Source organism: Glycine max, chromosome 20 (genome assembly GCF_000004515.6).
Source record: "Glycine max cultivar Williams 82 chromosome 20, Glycine_max_v4.0, whole genome shotgun sequence".
In the NCBI taxonomy this organism is placed as follows: domain Eukaryota; kingdom Viridiplantae; phylum Streptophyta; class Magnoliopsida; order Fabales; family Fabaceae; genus Glycine; species Glycine max.
The window spans coordinates 32,932,998-32,953,500 of NC_038256.2; the positions used below are offsets into that span (position 1 = coordinate 32,932,998).

Consider the following 20,503-nt stretch of genomic DNA (forward strand, 5'->3'; position numbering starts at 1 on the left):
AGTTGGGGGTACTTGATGGTTCCTAGATATCAGCATGCACTAATTGAAGTGGAGCTTTAGCTCTCCAAGATGTTTTTGGAAATGGTAACCTGTGCATCTTGCCATAAATGCAGCCTTCACAAACTTTAAGGTTAGATGAAATAAAAGGAAGCCCAAACACCATATTTTTTTGTTTTAATAATTTGAGGCCATTAAAGTTTAGATGACCATACCTCAAGTGCCACAGTATGGACTCATCCATATTCTCACATTTCAATGCATTGTTTTGCCCAAATGGCATAAATAGAGGAAATACTTTATTAGGAGCCATTTTGATAGAAATAATTTGGCCCTTTCTTTTATCCATGATATTACATTTATCATCATCAAAGATGACTTTATAATTTTTATGAATAAGTTGACCAACACTTAGAAGATTTTGACTAAGACCTAGCACATAAAAAACATCATGGATATATTTTTGGCTACCATTTTGAGTTTTAACAGCAATGGTGCATTTTCCTTCAACTGTTTGAACATTTCCATCACCAAGTGTAACTTTGGATTTTATTGTCTCATCTAGTTGCACAAAGCAACTTTTGTTTTTTGTCATGTGGTTTGAACAACCACTATCAACATACCATAAATCCCTTGATTCTTGAGAAGATAAAGCGGAGTACAAAGTATGATCAAGGGATTCTTTATTTTCTAGAAAATTTGCTTCTTCTTTTTGTCGGTAAAAACAATCTTTTTCGTAGTGTAGGTGCCTTTTGCACTTTTTGCATTTGTACCGACAATCATTTGTATCATAATTATTTTTCTTGCATAATTTGCAATAGGAGCTTGAAGCATTATTATTATATTGCTTTCCGCTCCTTTTACCACGATTAGTGAATGCTCCTCCTCTTTTTTGAGGAAATTTACCGTGGTTATTTTTTATCTCCATCATTTTTAGAGATATTAATTTTAGATTGGAATCCTTGCTCTAGTGGCTGCTCAAATCTTTTCATTCTAGCTTCATGAGCTTCTAAAGAGCCCATTAATTCTACTAGAGTAAGTTTAGATAAATCTTTTGATTCTTCTATGGCAGCCACAATATGATCATATTTTACGGGAAGACTTCTTAATATTTTTAGTATTATTTTCTTGTCTTCAATCGTGTCCATGTAACTTATAATTTGATTGAAGATATTAGAGACACGAGAGAAGAAAGATTATATAGATTCATCTTCCCGCATTATTAATCTATCAAAATCCTTCCACAAAGATTGAAGTTTAATAGAAATTACCTTGCCTGTGCCTTTAAATTCATTTTTCAGAGTCTCCCACATCTTCTTTGTATTTTTTGCTTGCATGATTCTTGGAAAGATCTCCTACTAACTCCTTGTTGGATGAATAGTAGAGCCTTAGCATCATGTTGCTTGTTTTGCTTGTTCTCCTTTTGCTTTGCTGCTGTCCACGTAGCCAATTCTTCTTGGCTTTCTAGGACTGGATAGCCATTCTCTATAACATCTCACAAGTCTTGTGAGATGAATAGAGTTTGCATTTGGATGCTCCAATAATCATATGCTTCCCCATTAAATATGGGAACTAAGGTTTGGTTATAGTTGAAGGTTGGTGGGCTAGGTGATGTAGCAAAGGCCATAGGATCAACACTGCTCTGATGCCACTGTTAGGATATGGGACGTGGTTATGCATTTTTTCTATGGAAGGATATGGTAGAAATGTATGATAGAAATGATGGGAGTAGGAAGAGGATGAGTTTTCAGAAAATTGACACCTTAACTTGAATTGTGTTTATTAGCTTCTTTTCTTACATTACATGGCTTGCTACAACTTATGTCTTTATATAGGTTACATAGGTGATTTCTACACACTTCTATACTACTTAGTCCTAGAGTCTTGTAGACTCATCTATCATCTACCATTCATCTCTATAATGTTCTAGGTGCTTCTATGACTTTAGATAATAAGATAATTTTTCTACATCCATCAAGAAGTTTCTACACACTACAACATATCCATAGGTGTAGAACTCTCTAGATAATGGACCACCAATTATACATTTACACTTTTCTAGATTAATCTTCAACACACAATGCTTTCCATGTTTTATTAGCCAAATGTAGGGCATCTCTTTCTTGTATCAAAAACTCGTGTGAGTTTAGTAAGGAGGCAAACAAATTTTGTTGCTCACAAGTTAGCTAGGACATCAATTTTTCATGCTAGCTCCCATGATTTTATTTGTATTCCCACATTTGTACAAGTTATTCTCCTTAATGAAATGATATGATCATGTTTTCCCTCAAAAAAACAAAAATACCTTTGCACAAAGGTACGACATAGGCAAAATTTGTGATCTATATTTATAAAAAAAAATAAGAATTAAGTGTACTTCTAATTCCAATAATTTGATATACGTGTGATTTTAGTCTCTTAATTATTCCCATTTAATTAAGTCTTTCAATTATTGAAATTAAGAAAAATTACTCTTTCTATTAATTTTCTGCTAATTAAAACTCTCAATTTCTCATTTTTATTATCAAAATATTTGTAAAGTTTATAATGAATTTGAGATATGAAACAACTTCAAAAATTTAAAAGTTAAACGCATTTAATAATATGTGAAATTTGAGTTTGAAAAAGGAAAAAAGTAGTTCTTTTCTTTTTTTAAGGTGAAATTTGTTGTTTGATTAGTGAACTTTGAGTCAAAGATCTAAAACAATTTAATCGACTCATTTTATGAAGATTTTAAATAGAGAACGAGAATTTAATGATTTTAGGTGGAAAAGAAAATTCAATATACAAACTTAAGTATCTCAAAAATAACTCAGAGAGACCAAAATACACATAAATTATAGAAACCAAAAATACAACTAAACCATAAAAATAAAGCAAATTATACTAACCTCTCCTAAGATTTACTCTAATTACACATGTATTTCCTCCTCTCTTTTTTTAACCTTACACAAAATCTCCTAACTTCCACATTCTCATTACACAAGCCTCCCCTATGTCCCAAACAACGTTAGTTTCATTAATAAATATGCATGTGATTGGCACATGATGTTTCAATGATTTTTTGTTCCCAAAATGTTCTCATTCCCTTTCTCTGTCAAAAAAAAAAAAGAGAAAGCAATTCTCCATTCAAGATGTTTCCATTTATCAAGCATCTTCGAGCAAATGCATTATCAAAGAAACTATTCCCGGCACGCACCATACATTTTATTTTTTTGGAATCCATTTATGAATAAGTGATGCAATTCAAATATGTATTAGCCCGTGAATTGATTCAAGAATCAATTCAAATAGCAGTGAATTGAAATCTCCATTTTTTTTAAGTGAAATCTCCATTCTTAAAATTATTCCTTACATGTATAAATGGATTCAAAGTTGCTTAAATGAGAAGGGTTTTTTTTTGCACCCAACAAAATTGTTGGTGTATCCAACATTTTAAGTAAAGTGGTAAAAATGCCCTTCAGTTAAAAATTTAAAATTGCTTTCCCTCTTCTCTCCCTCACCCTTTCTCCATTGTTGTTCTCCTTCTTCATTTCAGTGTCATCAAGAGGCCGCCATTCGTCCCTCCATCTGCGTCGTGCTGCCAATGAGTGCCACTGCTCCCACCATATACGTTGTCGTCCCATTTGTCATAAGTCCCTTCGTCTACGCCCCTTTTCTTCGTTTGACATTTATAGTGTTTGGCATTTATACGGATTTGAAATCCGTATGATACAGACGGATTACCAATTCGTATAATTTTTTTTAATTTATTAATTAATAAAATAAGAATAATTTTTCTTATTAAAAAATAAATTAATTTATAAATAAATATTGTTGTATATTTTTAATGTGTTTTTATTTAATTAATTTATTCAATAAGTAAATAATTTAAGTATTTTGCTTATTAAAAAAATGAATGTATAAATATTATTGTTATTTATTTATTTTAAAAGATAAAAAATTTAATTATATTTGATATTTAAAATAGTTATTTATAAATTTTTTAAATATCATTAATTCCAAATTTTTATAAGTATATATTGTACAAATTAGTTTAACAAGAAAATCTCAATTTGTAAATGATTTTTTTTTATTGATATAGTCATATAAATATTATTACACTAATAGTATTAAATATTTATATAAATAGTGTTTGAAAGTATAAAATTAAAATTTCTTCATTTGTTTATAAATATTTAAAAGTATTCAAATACTAATTTGTAAAAAAAAATGAAATAGTCATTTATTAGAAATAAAAAAAAATTGTACTTAGATTTTGAACATATGTTTAAGTTTACTAGAATTAGTGATGTGAAGTGTATAAATTTTTAAAAAGAATTTCTATATTGATTTATGAATATATAAAAGTATTAAAAAGTAAATTAAAAAATAATTAAATATTTATTTATGAATTATTAAATAGTAATTTATTCAGTATTTTAAATTAAATTTATTTATTATTCAATTTATTAGTTAGTTTATGAAAGTCAACTATGGTTAGAATCAGGGGATTACGTCAGACTATAGGCAGCCTTAGGATACAAGCTAGTGATGATGATGCAGATGTATAATTATCTCTTACAAAAGAACCATATGAATATTTTGCATTGTTGTATAATAGTTGACAGTGTGCTCCTTTACTGTTAGAAAAATATTTCTTTGCTAAAAAACAATTTTAAATAAAATGACTAAAATAAAATAAAAATATAAATTATTTTAAAATAAACATCACTTTCAAACTATAAAAATTAAAAGGTACAAATTATGAAACTATATGTGTTTAAAAATATTTTAAATGATAAAACTAATTATATTTAAAAAATAATTTAAAAAAAATAAAAAAAAAAGGTTCTTACGGATTGACAATCCATATGTGTTTTACATATTGTCAATTCATAACAATCATACGAATTGCTAATCCGTAAGTTATATAAAATTTATGAATTATCAATACGAAACTTTTATAAAACTTATAGATGATCAATCCGTAAGTTTTTTAAGGATTGCAAATTCCTTATAAAACTAGATTGAAGTTGCAAAAAAAAAAAATCAACATACCTTACCTTCGTCGTTAACAGTCACACCAACTACCACCACTTGCCAACGAACCTTCATAACCAATGCGCCTAGACCAAAATAGACACAACAACGAAGGACCACCTCTCATGAGAATGAATGAATGCAAAGAAGAAAGCAACATAATGAATGGTGCGTGAAGAAGACAAAAGAAAGTTAAGATTGTTTTTGGCAACCTTTCTCTTTTCTTGTTTGCTTAGAAAAGTATGAGAGGGGTTGAGATAAAGAACAATATAGACGTTGGTTATCCAAAATCAATTTGAGGAAGAAGAGGGGGTTGAATGCAACAACGTCGAATTGGTTGCTGAAAGGGCAAAGAGATAATCAAAGAGCAAGGCAACAGCGACGACGACGACGGGAGGACAAGGGAAATGGTTGCAGTGCCAAGATTAGAATGTTGAATAAGAGGGATTCAGAATTTTGAGTTCTCACAGATCTCACTCACCACTCTCATAGATCTTGCTCACCTCTAGACACCGGCCCCATCACATCACCCTCGACTCCATGCCTCTCGGCTGTCACAGCCCTCCACCATCAACTCCCTCTCTCACCACTACCACAGCAACTCCTTAGGGGATGACAATTGAGATTAGGTTGGGTCTGTGTTGAAAATAAATAGGGACATTTTTGGGAAAGGAGGGGTGCATGTGTAATTAAAGTAAACTTCAGGGGAGATTTCTATAATTTGCTTGAAAAACTACAAATAACATGCCAGGTAGCGTCACCTTAGATTTTCTCATAAAATAAAACTTTCAATAAATTTAGTATTGAATTTAGCGAGCTACTAAGAAGTGAAGAACTGGGCAATTTGCAATGTACATCGACAGAGTTTTCATGTCATTGCCATCATAGATTACTTGAAAACCTATTTTTAGCACATTATACTAAGTAAAAAATAAAAATAAATAATCGAAACGATGACAATATTTACATGTCAATACTTCGCAAATGTTAAATAATTATCCAAAGTGCAACAATAATAGAAACAACTATGCAGCTGGAGGCCTGAGCTCATGATCATGTGATGTGTCTCTGACAGATTGAGGAAGATATTGCCACATTGGGATGTAGCCATAGTTTGGATATACGGCCATCTTGTTCACCCCTGCTTGATATGCTGCAGCAGCAGCAGCTACAGGTGGAGCCATAAACCCTGCTGGTGCAACGGGCAAGGCCTTCAACTGCTTCTCAATCCTTTCCTTATCTGCTTTCAGAACAAGTTTCTCTTCGCGTAGTTCGTTTTTCTCTGCCTGTTGATGGGGAAAAAAATGTAGAACTTTAGACTCAAACACTAAAGCAATGTAACTCTGGAGTAAACTAAAAAATTGTTGAAGTATGAACTCAGGTACCACTAGACACATTTTGATACATCACCAACAACAAAGTTTTATCTCACTAGATGTGGTAGGCTACATAGATCACCCAATATAATGTAACCTAAAAAACAAAAATTGTTGATGAACTCTTGTACCACAGCTAACATATTTCAATACAATAACAAATTCTGATCCCACTTGGTGAAGTTAGCTACATGGTTGCTTAGACTCGCAAACACATTTCAACTAAATTTAATACATAACACCCTCCAAAAAAAAAAAAAAACCATACTTCTGCATGTTTCTGCTCTCTCCTTTCCTTACTAGTGCATGCATTATTTTTCTGGGTTTTTTTGGGCGACCTTTGTTTTATACCTTGGATTATTTTTAATTTCTTAATGATATGTATAGGCACCTAACATAAGTTAATACCAGAAGCTAATCATCAACCAATGTCTACAAGAGTATCCATTTATTGTGCATTTGAGACATATCTAATTGTATTTCAGCCTAAAAACTGATATGCAGATTACATAAAAGTAATATATAGGGGAATGGAATGCCAAAATAACAGAGGTTGTTCAAAAGACATATTTGCTCCATGGTAATGATATAAATTTATTATATCCAACCACTTAGTTATCAGTACATTACGGTTATGTCTTCTAACAAGTTTTCAGTGTTTTATATAAATAGCAGTTGATAATATACACCCTGATATTAAATTACGATTGCCTCATCACCATTGTTGATATATGATTATCTCAAACTTGATATTTCAAATTATACATCTAAGCAAGGAAGGTATTGCGAAATGGTCTACTACAAACAACAGAAATATGGGAATTTGTAGGAAGGGCTGTCTTAAAGCTCCAGATTGCAACTAAGAATACGACAGGAAATAACTAGCAGCCTGTGGTTTAAGATAGATAGGCCATGATTGAAGGTCAAATCCATAATAAGAGTTATAGAGCCAAATAATAGTTTGTAAGAGAGTTATATGGAGAGATGGAGACAGTATAAGGCTAGGTGAAGCACAAATTGAAATTTCCTATAGCACACATGCATTATATCAACACTCCATGACCAATCAATCATCTAAAATCACAATTACAGGTGTGAGCTATGTTACACAGGCCATGATTGCAACCCAAGTCGACGATTTTACTCCTAAAGAGGGAGTTTTAGAGCAAACTAATGCTCTTTTAAGAGAGTTATAGACAGAAAGAGGCAATACATAAAGGCTATAGCTTGAAGCACAAATTTCCTCTAACTCACGTTTGCATCATGCTATGTTATGTTAGTTATTTAGTTATCAATATATCAACCATCATTCATGATCCAATCAATCACCTAGGTTTTAGAGGTCAAGACTTCTTTAAATCATAAGACTATAATTTTTGTATACTATACTATTGGAAGACTTCAACTCCAACTATGGTATATCATAGTCGGTCCCAAGACATGATAAATGAGGAGGGTTGTAAGTCCTCGGCAGCCAACATAAAACTTGTCAATAGACCGAGAACAGATCACTCATGACAGATTTCTGAGCCAAATGGCTTCATGTGATTCATGTAACTAATGTCACGTAGTGAATAAGGCTTTTGTTGTTGTTGTTGTATTTGTAGAACTTTGAAAGAAATACTATAATACAACTTTCAAGTCTATTTTACAGAGTTTGAACTCCTAAGGTGTCTTCAATGATGCAAGAAAACCATTTGAATCTATATATGACATTACATCTTCAATAGAGATGATAAAACATAGCTACCATGTTGAAGTGTCACTGTCACTACTTGACTAATTTGCAAAACTTGAATTAGGCGTGGTAATTTATAATCATGCATACAAATGGCAGAATACAACTATTGATGAGAAGTGAGAAATAAAGTAGCATAACTAACTGGAATGTAGAGCTAATGGAATTGAAATGTCAGAACAGACTGTGTCATTAAACAAGCTGACAGAAGAATTAGATTAAATAAACAAATACAATAGACAATTAATTAGAAATAATAATGCCTCTGACATAGGATGTGGTGACATTACACAAAACTATGTTGAAATAATTAATAAACCATGTTGCTGAGAGAGAAGTTGAATTTAAAATAAAACCAAAGTGTAGGACGAAACAGTAGAATGCACAACATCCAAAAGCAATGCGACATAAAACCACCACTTTTGGTCCAAAGGAAAGAAAAAACAACTACCTGAATATTCTGATTCCAGGTTTTTTTTAGGAAAAAAAAATCAGAAAGAGGTAAATACAACAGGACACTCTTTGACACTTAAATAGGTCTCTGCAGCAATATTTTTCTCATCAACTTTTACCAATTCATAGTAGCTGCATAATTAGAGAACTAATCATTATTTGTTTTGTCCATGCAGAAAAGGACTATCTTAGTAAATGCTTAATTGGTATGCATCCTGACATCAACTGCATGCTAAAATCATATCATTTCACCCCTAATACTTACAAAACTCTCTAACTTTAGCAGTACAAATCAAATAACCATTAGCAAAAAGTGGAGGTTGGAGCCCTTAAAGCTTTCTTTATGAGCTAGTAAAAAAAATGATAGAAGTTTAATCATTTCAAGATGAAGCTTATAGTAGTTGCACAAAATTACAATTCATTTTCTTTTCCAACAACATCATTCAGTGAGGTTTCAAGAATGAAGGTAGAGAAGCCAACATTTCAAAGAAAACTAATCAGGGATGTAGCAACTAGAAAGTAAGAGAAATAAAATATTCAAGTCACTACAGTAAATGGTTGAAACAATACTGACCTTTAAACATTTTATTTCCTCTAGTAATTTTTCATTTGTTTTTTTGAGCTCCTGGGCTTCGGTTTTAAGTTGGCTCAAGACTCTGATAGCATCATCAAGTATAGCTGGTTTATCTGTTCTCACAGGTCTCCCTGGCTCCAAAACAGAGCTCAAGTCACAGAACCTGCAATAATCACAACCAAGTTCTTACTTTTAATCATTATAAGAAGTAGCAAAACACAATACAAAATATGAGGTGATTGTTACACAAGTATCGTGTATACCTAGTTATCTTAAGTAGCTAGAAACTAAGACCACTTTTGACATAACAATAGAAAGTTATGAAAGAAATGATAGATCTGATACAATCAAAATGACTGGTAAAATACCCACCCGTAACCCAGTGGGCGGATAAAGTACATTAAGTAGTCCTACGAATACAACTGACAATTTATGAAAGTTGGTATCGCCTTGCACTCAGAAGAAATATGCCTAACAATGATCTTGGTTGACAGAGTTGTAAATTCCGTACATACACATCAGTGGTACCATACACATGCATGATGCATCTACCTCAAGTATCCAAAATGACAGTACAAACTAAATGTGTGAAGCAACAAGTAACCAGAAATTAATGGGAAGAGTAAACATTCATTGTGCAACAGCTACATGAAAAGCTAAACATGCAGCCAGTAAGCACTCTGGCATGACATGAATCATAAATTTAATATTTAAAAGCATGCATGCCTTTCATTGAGTCTCTCCCTTCGCAATTTTTCACGGCAAGCTTTTGATCCCGCCTTGAAGCATGAATCGGTGCGTCCCCTACAAAAGATTTGCACCAAACTTATCACAAAAACAACCAAGCTGTATCATGATACAAAAGATTGCCCCACTACCCCTATATAAACACAAAATAGAAAGGTAACCCAACCAATCTGTTAGGTAATAACCACAACTGAACAGCTTGTTTGAGACTGAATCAGATATGTAACATAATCATGCATGATTTGAAGTTTAGATTTATTTTGGTTAATGAATGAAATTACAGATATTCTAACTAAAAGAGGGAATGTATAGAGTCAAAATAATATTTTCATCAACTTTTCAAGCCACTAATTACATCCTCACATTTTCACACAGTACATCACTTCAAAAGTAACAGACAAGATACCTCTTCTTGGTGTTCTCTTGACAAGCAACAGCATCACCTGGAATGTCAATTTCGGTGCTCACACTTGCAAATACAGCAAAAAAGAGAAAGGTATCAGCCATGTTTGCCACAAAAAAAAAATATTAAGTAAAGACAGCAGCCACCATCTCTTGTCCTGCCATGTGATTTGGCTACATGCATCAATAGACGCCATTAGCTCTATCAAAAATCTAACTTTTCAATACCTTACATTTCCCAGAACAAAAGCAACAACTAAACTCAAAATAAAATTTATAAAAAATATGAACTTGAACTACCCCAGAAAGAACAATCAATCATATATATTGATTACCATACATTAGGGCAATAAATAAAATGACACAAAAACTAAAATCCCCGAACTAATAAAACAAAAGCATACAATAATACAACAACAATTAACATCTGGGAGCTAATGAAGCATTCAAATCAAATTTCTGAACTAGGTATACGAGAAAATAAGAATCCAACCATGCAAACCAAAATAAAAATTCATCATACATCACCAAATCAATAACAATTGATTTATTTATTTTTTAATTAAAAAAAATGAACTTGAGCCACCACTATAATACAACGAACAATCAATCAAATGGATTACCATATCAAAAGGGTTGTCTTGTTTTTCACCATATATCAGCAAATCAATACCACAAAGATCAACAATGAAACCCAGAAAGAAGAAACATGTAATCAAAAAAGAAAAAAAATAACAATTAAAAATTGAGAATAAATAACCTATTATTGTTATTGGACCAAAGGAAATCAGGGGGCGCTTGATCGATGAAAGAGTAATCGAGAAAATCCCAACAGCCGCTGTCTTCTAAGGAATCCATTTGCACCAAACCAAACCGCCCTCCCTATCTTCTCTTTCAGAATAACACAACCTTCAAATATTGCGTACCCAAATAATAAGAACAGTATTTTAGCTGTATAGACAATAAATATTATTTTATATAATTAAATGTATATAATAATTGAAATGTATAACAAATAAACTACCAAAAAAACTTTTAAAAATTTATTAAAATTTAATTTAAAGATAAAGATAAATAAAAATAAATTGAAAGAGTTAATTAATTCAAAAGATTTATCTCTTTAGAAAATAATTTTTTAAAAAAATTAATGAGTGATTGGATGAAAAATAAATTGAATTAGAAAATAGACTACTTTAAATTAGTTTTTTTCTAAAATTTCTATTAATATTTAACCTTTGTAATTAATGATTTTAATCTATAAAATAAAATAACATCTTAATTTTATAATTAATAATAATAATATTTTTTTCATGAGAAATTTTAATATACTTTACATTTATCTCATGAAAAATGATATTAATTAAAAAATAATAATTTTATAAATATGTGACTAAATTTAAAATACTTCACAATTAAAAATACATTTATTTTGGTACACAATAAGATAATTTATTAATACACTTAAAAAGGAATTAAATTTAGATAGCAAATAATTTGGCTCTTATCAAATTTGTAACAAAGATATATTCACAAATTAATTTTGTAAGTTATAAAAAAAATCATAACCATTAAATCATCGTTACAAATAAATATGAAAAATTAAATATGTTTAGGGTGTTACAACAGTTTTCAATAAGATATTATGAGTGTGTTTGATTCGCTAAAAAAATAAAGGACTCAACAATACTTGTCCAACGTTTGAGTTAAAAAATGATTGAGGGATAGTACAAAATAAAGAATAATCGATTGGACAAATATTCAAAAACTTGTAACTCACTAACCTCGTATAACTTTTTGTTCAGTGTTTAACAAAAGTAAAAATTAAATACTATCCATATTTTCTTATTTTTCATTATCTCACGCCTCTTTTCTTCTTTCATATGGGTCGCCTTCTCTAAACCTCAACTCTCTTCTCTCTTCCTTCCCCTCTTCTTCCCTTTCGTTTTTTCATTCTTTCTCTCTAAACCTCGTCGATGGGCACCTTGGCCTCTAACAAGGATCATATGGACTGCTGCTGATCCCTTTTTGCTCATTATTTCTTTTTTTTTCATTGTTAATTTATTCAAATGTTTCCATCGTCATCTTCCTCTTTCTTGCCATGTTTTTTTTTTTTCTTTTGGCTAACTCCAACGAGACCGTGTCACGCCGCCACCATTGTCGTGACCATGTGGCGGCCTCGCACAGCCAAGCCTTGCGCCCAGTGATGTCAGGGGTCACGCCTCCTCCGTGGAGGTGCCTCTGCTTTGTTGTGTTGTCAAGGTGTTGTTAATGCACGTAGGGTTTTCCAACTCATTCCTTTACTTGCGAGTTGGGTTGGGTTGCTGTGACCCGATTCCAACCCTAACCCAAAAAAAATAATAAAAAAATAAAAATGAATAAAAAAGAAGAATTGAAATGGTCACGAAAGTCAGGCCTGGTCTGAGTTAAATAAATAATGCTAGTTTGAATTGTTTTTCAATTTATAATATGATACTTATAAGTTATAGTTAAAAATATATCAATATAATTAATAAATTGTAAATTTTTTATGACAATAAGTCTAAAATAATGCTTTAAAATATATCACAATATTAATAAATTATAAATATTAGTAAAGCATGATAATAAATTTTATGTTAAATAATAAAATAATTTAAAAAGTTTCAAAATCATGTTAAGTATCTTTTCTTGTGCAAACCAAACATTGCACAGTACAAAGGATATTATAGTAAAATTTACATTATTTTATCTCGTGCATAAGCACATCAAATAAGATACAACACAAAATTACTTGTATTGTATATCGACCACCAAACAACATATAATACAAAAAGTTATCATGTAACTCAGCTACTTGTCTAGTTCTGTTCTATCTATCATGTCTTCTTAGCAAATCAAATGCACTTTATCTTTTTTCCTTATCATGCCTACTCTCTTTCATTGCCAACACCTAGTAAGGAATACAAAACAATTTTTTCTTTAATTTTCGGTTATAGTAAAGTAACACACACATATAAAGAGTTGATAGTATTTTCAATATTGCATCACTAAGATTTTCTATTTGTCTCACTCTCAAATATTCTTATCTCATAGTGGTACATTCCTTTCCTTCCATGTTCATTGCTTATAGTTTTTTTAATTCTTTACTATGTTCTCAAATTTAATAACATTTGAAATCTTTTTCATTTGATTTTTATTTCAGTATACACAAAAGTTTTTTACCCTCAAACAAAGGAATTTTCTTACCTCTTTATGTTCACTTTCCATTGTTATATGCTTATTATTTTAGAATTATTTAATCTGTTGTTTTGACCATTTCAATAATAGATATGTTTGACTATTTTAGTATTGGGATTTAGTAGCATGTGGTTACTTTTTCTTTTCTTTTCTCTCTCATTTTGTTATCTTTGTATTGTCCCATGTTGTGTGAATGTTTATTTACATTATGATTTATAGGTATAATGCTAACTTCCACGTGAAACATTTAAATCAAATTGGACAAAAGATGTCATGGGAGTATGGAGTTCAACAAATAGTCTTTTGTTGAGGAATAAAAAAAATTGAAGCACAAAAATACAATTTTGCCTCTCAACTTATATTTCTTGATATGCTATTTTTTTAAAAAAATTATTTAGAATTTTTTTATTAATAAAGTTCATTTTATATTGTTTATTCATGACCAACCTTTCTTGATATGCTTTGAGGATTTGCTTCACTTTTTTTAAAAGTATTAAAATAATTAAAATTGAATTTTTAAAATAAAAATATTTTACAATTATTAATCATAAATAGAAAAATTCAAGTATAAGTTAACATAATATCCAAAATAAATAAATAAATAAACATTCAAATGTAAATAATTACACATTCATATAAATTATTATGTTTACACTCTATTTTAATTTATACATTCCATACAGGTATTGCACCATTCTTATTACTTAGAAAATAAATAAATAAATAAGTTTCAATAGGCTAATATTTTTTAAGGCAACATATGTTAAATTAAAAATTAAATTAATCATTTTCTTTATTTTAAATTAACAATTGACAATTTTATTTATAAAAAATATATTAAAAAAATAAATACAAATATAAAAAATATATAATTAAATAAACCCATGCGTTGCACGGATTTAAAATTGTATTTAATGAAGAATTAAATTGCTCATACGAATAAGATTTAAAATATAATTTTGATAGTTAAAATTAATTTTGATCTCTCTCTCTCTCTCTCTCTCTCTCTATATATATATATATATATATATAAGTTCTTTCTTCTACTGTCCCGCTCAAAATCTTCTTCGCCTACCTTATGCAATCTTTATTTTCCCACTGAAATCTCCATATTATATGCTTTCACTCCATATGAATTCCATTCATGTTAACTATTCTACGACCCATCATGTTGACTCTTCATTCTCTCACTCATTCTTTGTATCTTTCGTCTTTAAATTGCTCATACGAATAAGATTTAATATATAATTTTGATAGTTAAAATTAATTTTGATATTTTTTTATATAAAGTAAGAATATTCTATTTCTTGTACAAATTTAATAATTAAACATTAATTTGGATCTCTCTCTCTCTCTCTCTCTCTCTCTCTCTCTCTCTCTCTATATATATATATATATATATATATATATATATATATATATATATATATATAAGTTCTTTCTTCTACTGTCCCGCTCAAAATCTTCTTCGCCTACCTTATGCAATCTTTATTTTCCCACTGAAATCTCCATATTATATGCATTCACTCCATATGAATTTCATTCATGTTAACTATTCTACGACCCATCATGTTGACTCTTCATTCTCTCACTCATTCTTTGTATCTTTCGTCCTTAACCTCATTTTAATTACATTCAATCCACATATTAATTACATTCAGGTTAACTATTCTCCTACCCATCATGTTGAATCATAATTCTCTCAGCGATACTTTGTATCTTCTCTCTTGAACTTGCATTTTAATTGCATTCACTCCATATTAATTACATTCGTGTTAACTATTCCCCTACCCATCATGTTGATAATCTCTTCATTCCTTGATCATATTCAAGTATTTCTTCGTGTCAAGGTTTAGTTATATTGATGGGTTTTTTTTTAACTTTCATTTTATTTTTTGTTTTTTCATGTGATATGATACATTCATGAATTTTATTTGTTTTTTTATTTTAATAATCAAATGGAAGATTATCTTTATTATGATGATAACAAAGAATCTACCAGAAATCTAAAACGATGTATTTTGCATTGTGAAATCTCTCCTAGATGTGTAAGATCATATGTATTTATTTTATTTGTTAGATTTGTCGTCATTTATAACATGTGTGTTATAGTGAAATCATTGGAGGATAAGATCAAGTTGCCAAATTTATCTATTTTTTTATTTTTTTATAATTAAATTCAATGTAGTGTGATAAACAATAAATTTACCTGATTTTTATATGCATTTTGTGATGTTTATTTGAGATTTTAGTTAACTTCAGATCTTGTTTTGAATCAAATTAGCTTTAAAATTCAGTTTTTACTATCTTAGGAAAAATTATATTATGTTTTAGTTATTTTTAATGAATTTTTGATAGCTTTTAACAAAAATAGGTCATTCTAGCAAGAGTTCCAGAAGCCCAAAATCAAACAAAATTTCTGGAAGGAAAAAATTGCAAAAATTGAAGATAAAAGCTAGGAAAATCAAGAGTAAAATATTTTTCAAGGATAAATCAATTGAAGAAGAAGATAATTACTTGAATTAATTAGAGATATCATTTGTTTGTAATTTCTTGTAATTATCTTGTTAATTAAACTCATCTACAATTCTTTAAATAGGAGGCTAGACATTCATTGTAATGTGTAGAAGTCCCGAGCAGCTTCTAGAGTTATATTTTAGACTCTCACCTACTAGACGCCTCTATTATTCTATTAGACACTCTAGGTTTCATTATAATATTTTTAAGAGTGTAATTCCTTCCACCTAGGAGAGGAAATGATGAATTTTGTTTCGCTTTAATTCTATCAATTCAAGGCTTCATCATGAGTTATTTATTTGTTTTTGTACTTAATACTTTTATTTGAATGGTCATCTTATAGATGAATTCAGGAATTGACTTGCACTTTAGGGATAAAATAATCTTGGGTAAGTCTCGTTAATTTTCGACCATTAATGTTGATCGCTTGTGTCGGTATGTCCAAGAGATTGGACATCAAGAAAGTAGTTTAGAATCTACGACCATGGGGGAGTTGAGGTAGAATACAATAGTGAATTGAAAATGAGCAAGAGAGATGTTATAAAAATTCTTAAAAGTAATTTTATAAAAATGTTTTAAATAAATTTATATTTTTTTCACAAATTTTGTGATATAATTTAGATGTTATAATAATTTGATTTAATTTTATTCAAATGTTAAATACTATTATAGATACTTAAAAATAAGACGTTTTAATTAAGTAGACTATGTTTTTTAGTTTCGTTTTATTCAAATATTAAAAAATATATTATAATAATAACAACATCAACAAATATTGTAATAATAATATAACTTTATTTTTTTTCTTAAAGAAAAATAGTTTTAAAAAAATGTATTTAATTTTTATTATTTCCTTTTATTTTAACTTTAAATGTTACACATATATAAATATATAGATATTGTAATATAAACATTGCCTATTATACATATTTTTATTTTTATTGAATATATTATACTTATTTTGAACTTAATCTACTTTTTTAAATTAGATAATTAAAATATTTTTCAACAAGTAATAATAATAATAATGATTGTTTCGATAGTATATAAAACATAAGTAATTAAAAATTGAGACACCTATAATTAATACCCAATTATACATTTAATTTTCAAATGTTAATAAATAGATAATTAATGCTAATGATTTTCTTTTTGTATACCATCATTTCTCACTATAAATAGACAAAAAGAAGTCTTTGAATAGTATGTGATTATGCTTTTTTCTTCTTTCATCCAATCGATTTAAAGTATAAAGAATACAATAACAACTCTATCGGCATCTTTTGAAGGAAAAAATTACACTAAATGTTACTTATATGTGTCTTTTGTATTTTGTGTATAACAATTTTTTTAAACTTACTACTTTAATCATGTTATGATATATTTCTTGCATGTTCTAACTATTAATTTATTTTTTGTTGCTGAAGAAGTATGTTCAACTTCTTAAGCATTTTTATCAACCATTGAAAAGTGACCTTCCAACCAAAGTTATTTTTAAAGATAAAATTGAAACAAATATTGAAATTGTTTTGTTAAAATTTCTGCATAATCATTGTTTTATGTATTGTTTGAATTTTTTTAAAGTATTATAATTTACTTGGTGTTAAGGTTTTATTTCACGTTAGATTCAACTTATAGGTCAAGTATAACCCAATCATGATGTAGTAACTAAATTATTATCCAAGACGTCTTTCAAAGGAATAAAGGAGAGATTTCATTTAATTATTTAACTAAGAACTAAATTTTTGTATTTTTTTTTGTTTTTTGATTGTTATGAAATAAATAACATAAAATAAATTACAGTAAAAATTAAATGACAGTAAAATAATTAAGTAAAGATAGAAATACTAGACTTGGATGGTGATGTCAATCTTGATGAATGAATGTCTAGGTTTGGACTTGAAATTCGCTCGATCCACTGTAACTTCACAATTCTCTGCTCATCTTTCTTGCTCATCTCCAATTCACTGATGTATTCTACCCCAGCTCGTGCATGGTCATAGATTCTAGGCTACTTGCCAGATATCCAATCTTTTGGGCATACTGACACAAGCAATCAACATTGATGGTCAAGAATTAGCGAGACTTACCCAAAATTATTCTATCCCTAGAGATAATCTCAATTAAGTACTTGATTCATATTCAGGTTTCAACAAGGCTCGACAAAGCACAAGTCAATTCCTGAATTCATCTATAAGATGACAATTCAAATAAAAGAATTAAGTACGGAAACAAATAAAGAACTCAAGATGAATGATTGAATTGATATAATTAAAGCGAAACAAGGTTCATCCTTTTCTCTCCTAAGTGGAAGGAATTGCACTCATAAAAATAATAAAATGAAACCTAGAGTGTCTAATGGAATAATGGAGGCATCTAGTAGGTGGAAGTCTAAAACTTAATTCTAAGTACTGCTCAGGACTTCTACATTGTTACAATGAATGTGTAGCTTCCTATTTATAGAATTGTAGCTGGGTTTAATTAAGGAGATAATAAAAAGAAATTAGAAACAAATAATATATGTAATTAGTTCAAGTAATTATCTTTTTCTTCAGCTGATTTATCTTAAAGAAATATCTTGCTCTTTATTTTCCTAGCTTTTATCTTCAATTTTTGCAATTTTCTCCTTCCAGGACTTTTTGCTAATTTTGGGCATCTGGAGCTCTGGCCAGAATAACCTTTTTTGCTGGAAAACTATCAAAAATTCATTAAAAATAACTAAAACATAAAATTTTACGTAATATAAAGTAAAAATTGAATTTAAAGCTAATTTGGTTCAAAACAAAGCCTAAAGTTAATTAAAATGTCAAATAAACATCACAAAATGCACATGAAATTTCGATAAATTTAACGTTTATCAACACTCCAAACTTAGAATCTTGCTTGTCCACAAGCAAGACTAGCTAAAACAGTAAAAAAGACTTAAAAAAAAGTAAGGACTCAAAAACAAAATTAAACTAAGACTAAAAAACAAAAGACAAATTAAAACTAAAGGCTGAGGATACACAATGACAAGTTAGATACACACTTTTCTTGCATTCCCCTTTATTCAGTTTTTTTTGTTCATGTGCTTCAATCAACTAAGTATGGTGCCCACATTCAACTTTTTAGCTCAACCAAATCAAATGCAAGGTTAAAAATATGCAACAAGAGTGACAATCAAATTTAATGTTATAGCAACTTGTCCACACAATAAGTGTTTCACTCTTAAGCTTTTGACTTAGTTTGGGTAAGTTTTTCACTCAATTCACAACTTAAGACACCATAGTTTAACTTTAACTTTCATCTCAAGTTAACCAATACATCAAATGCATGCAAAGATCACTAAGGACTTTCTTAGCTTGTAATGTGACTTGACTAACAAGGAAAATTGGTTTTTCTAGATATTCAAAAGTAACTCAAAGGAAGGAAGGCATTTAGTTTATTCATTAGATTTTCATTGACTTCCTACCAATCCTTGGTACCCCAGATTTCCAATTTCATACATACTTTACTTTGTTCTTAAATTTTTATTTTTTCTTTACTTTGCTTCTCTCTTGTTTTTCTTTATTTTTCTGTTTTTCAAATTTTTCCTTTTTCAATACTTTACAAGAGAGAATGAGGATAATACTTTCAACCTTTGTTTACGTGATAACTTGTTGGTACCTTTTATTTTGCTCGTTTTGAGTGATGCATTGCCACTCCAAACTTAAAACTTTTCCCAATTCCTAGACCTATGCTCTCCTACCCTTTAAGTTAAGGGTAGTAGCGAATATATAAATATATAAATTTCAAGGTTAGGAAATCAGAAAAGAATACATCAATTAAGCTCAAAGTAAGGTGCAAGGGATAAAGAATGTAGGGTAGGCTTTTTGGCTCTTGGCTAAACATGCAAACATGACATTGATAATTTCAATGCATAAAATTACAATCAATCTACAAGAGATTCAATCAAAGTCTACTGTGAGTGAAATAAAAGTGTCTCTCTATATACAATGCATACAATAAATCAATCAATCTAGAATTGCTATTTTGAGCTAATTGACAAAGTGAATAATTTGAAATATGAAGTTCATGAGATGTGGTATTTGACAACCGCTGAAAAGCTAAAGACTGGACTGAAGGCTTTATTAGATGACAAAGGTGCAATGGAAATGATGCATATAGCAAGGTAGCTTGGGGAATTCATTTGTATGTGTTGCTTCCAATCTATGAAAGAGATGTAATTCAATATATAGATTATGTTCTAGATGAAGACAATGTGGAAGTACAACAAATGGCTAAGCCAAGTAAAATATTGCAACTATTAGCCTGGTAATTACGTATAGAAAAGCTAATAATTCTAACATTTGACACTTTCATAGGTTTGGATTATGTAGGACCTGGTGTTGTGATTAATGAACATGTTGACAATAGTGGGCCAGTACCAAACAATAGGCCAATTAAAAAAATGGACCAATACCTAACAATGGGCCAGTTAAA

The 20,503-nt window shown here is 29.5% G+C and overlaps 1 protein-coding gene across 2 annotated transcripts; it reads right to left on the bottom strand.

The window, feature by feature from the left end:
• Positions 1 to 5,940: 5,940 nt before the first annotated feature.
• LOC100787583 (transcription factor bHLH104) lies at positions 5,941 to 11,244 on the bottom strand. 2 transcript variants are annotated; one of them, XM_003555712.4, is made up of 5 exons: positions 11,070 to 11,244; positions 10,314 to 10,376; positions 9,887 to 9,964; positions 9,161 to 9,323; positions 5,941 to 6,305 (listed from the first exon to the last, which is right to left on the bottom strand). In XM_003555712.4, exons 1-5 carry the CDS (start codon positions 11,165 to 11,167, stop codon positions 6,045 to 6,047), a joined length of 663 nt encoding a protein of 220 aa, XP_003555760.1. In that variant the 5' UTR covers positions 11,168 to 11,244; the 3' UTR covers positions 5,941 to 6,044. The 2 variants fall into 2 exon arrangements, with proteins under 2 accessions (XP_003555760.1, XP_014628454.1); XM_014772968.2 differs by lacking the exon at positions 11,070 to 11,244 and adding an exon at positions 10,933 to 11,021.
• Between the last annotated feature and the right edge of the window lie 9,259 nt (positions 11,245 to 20,503).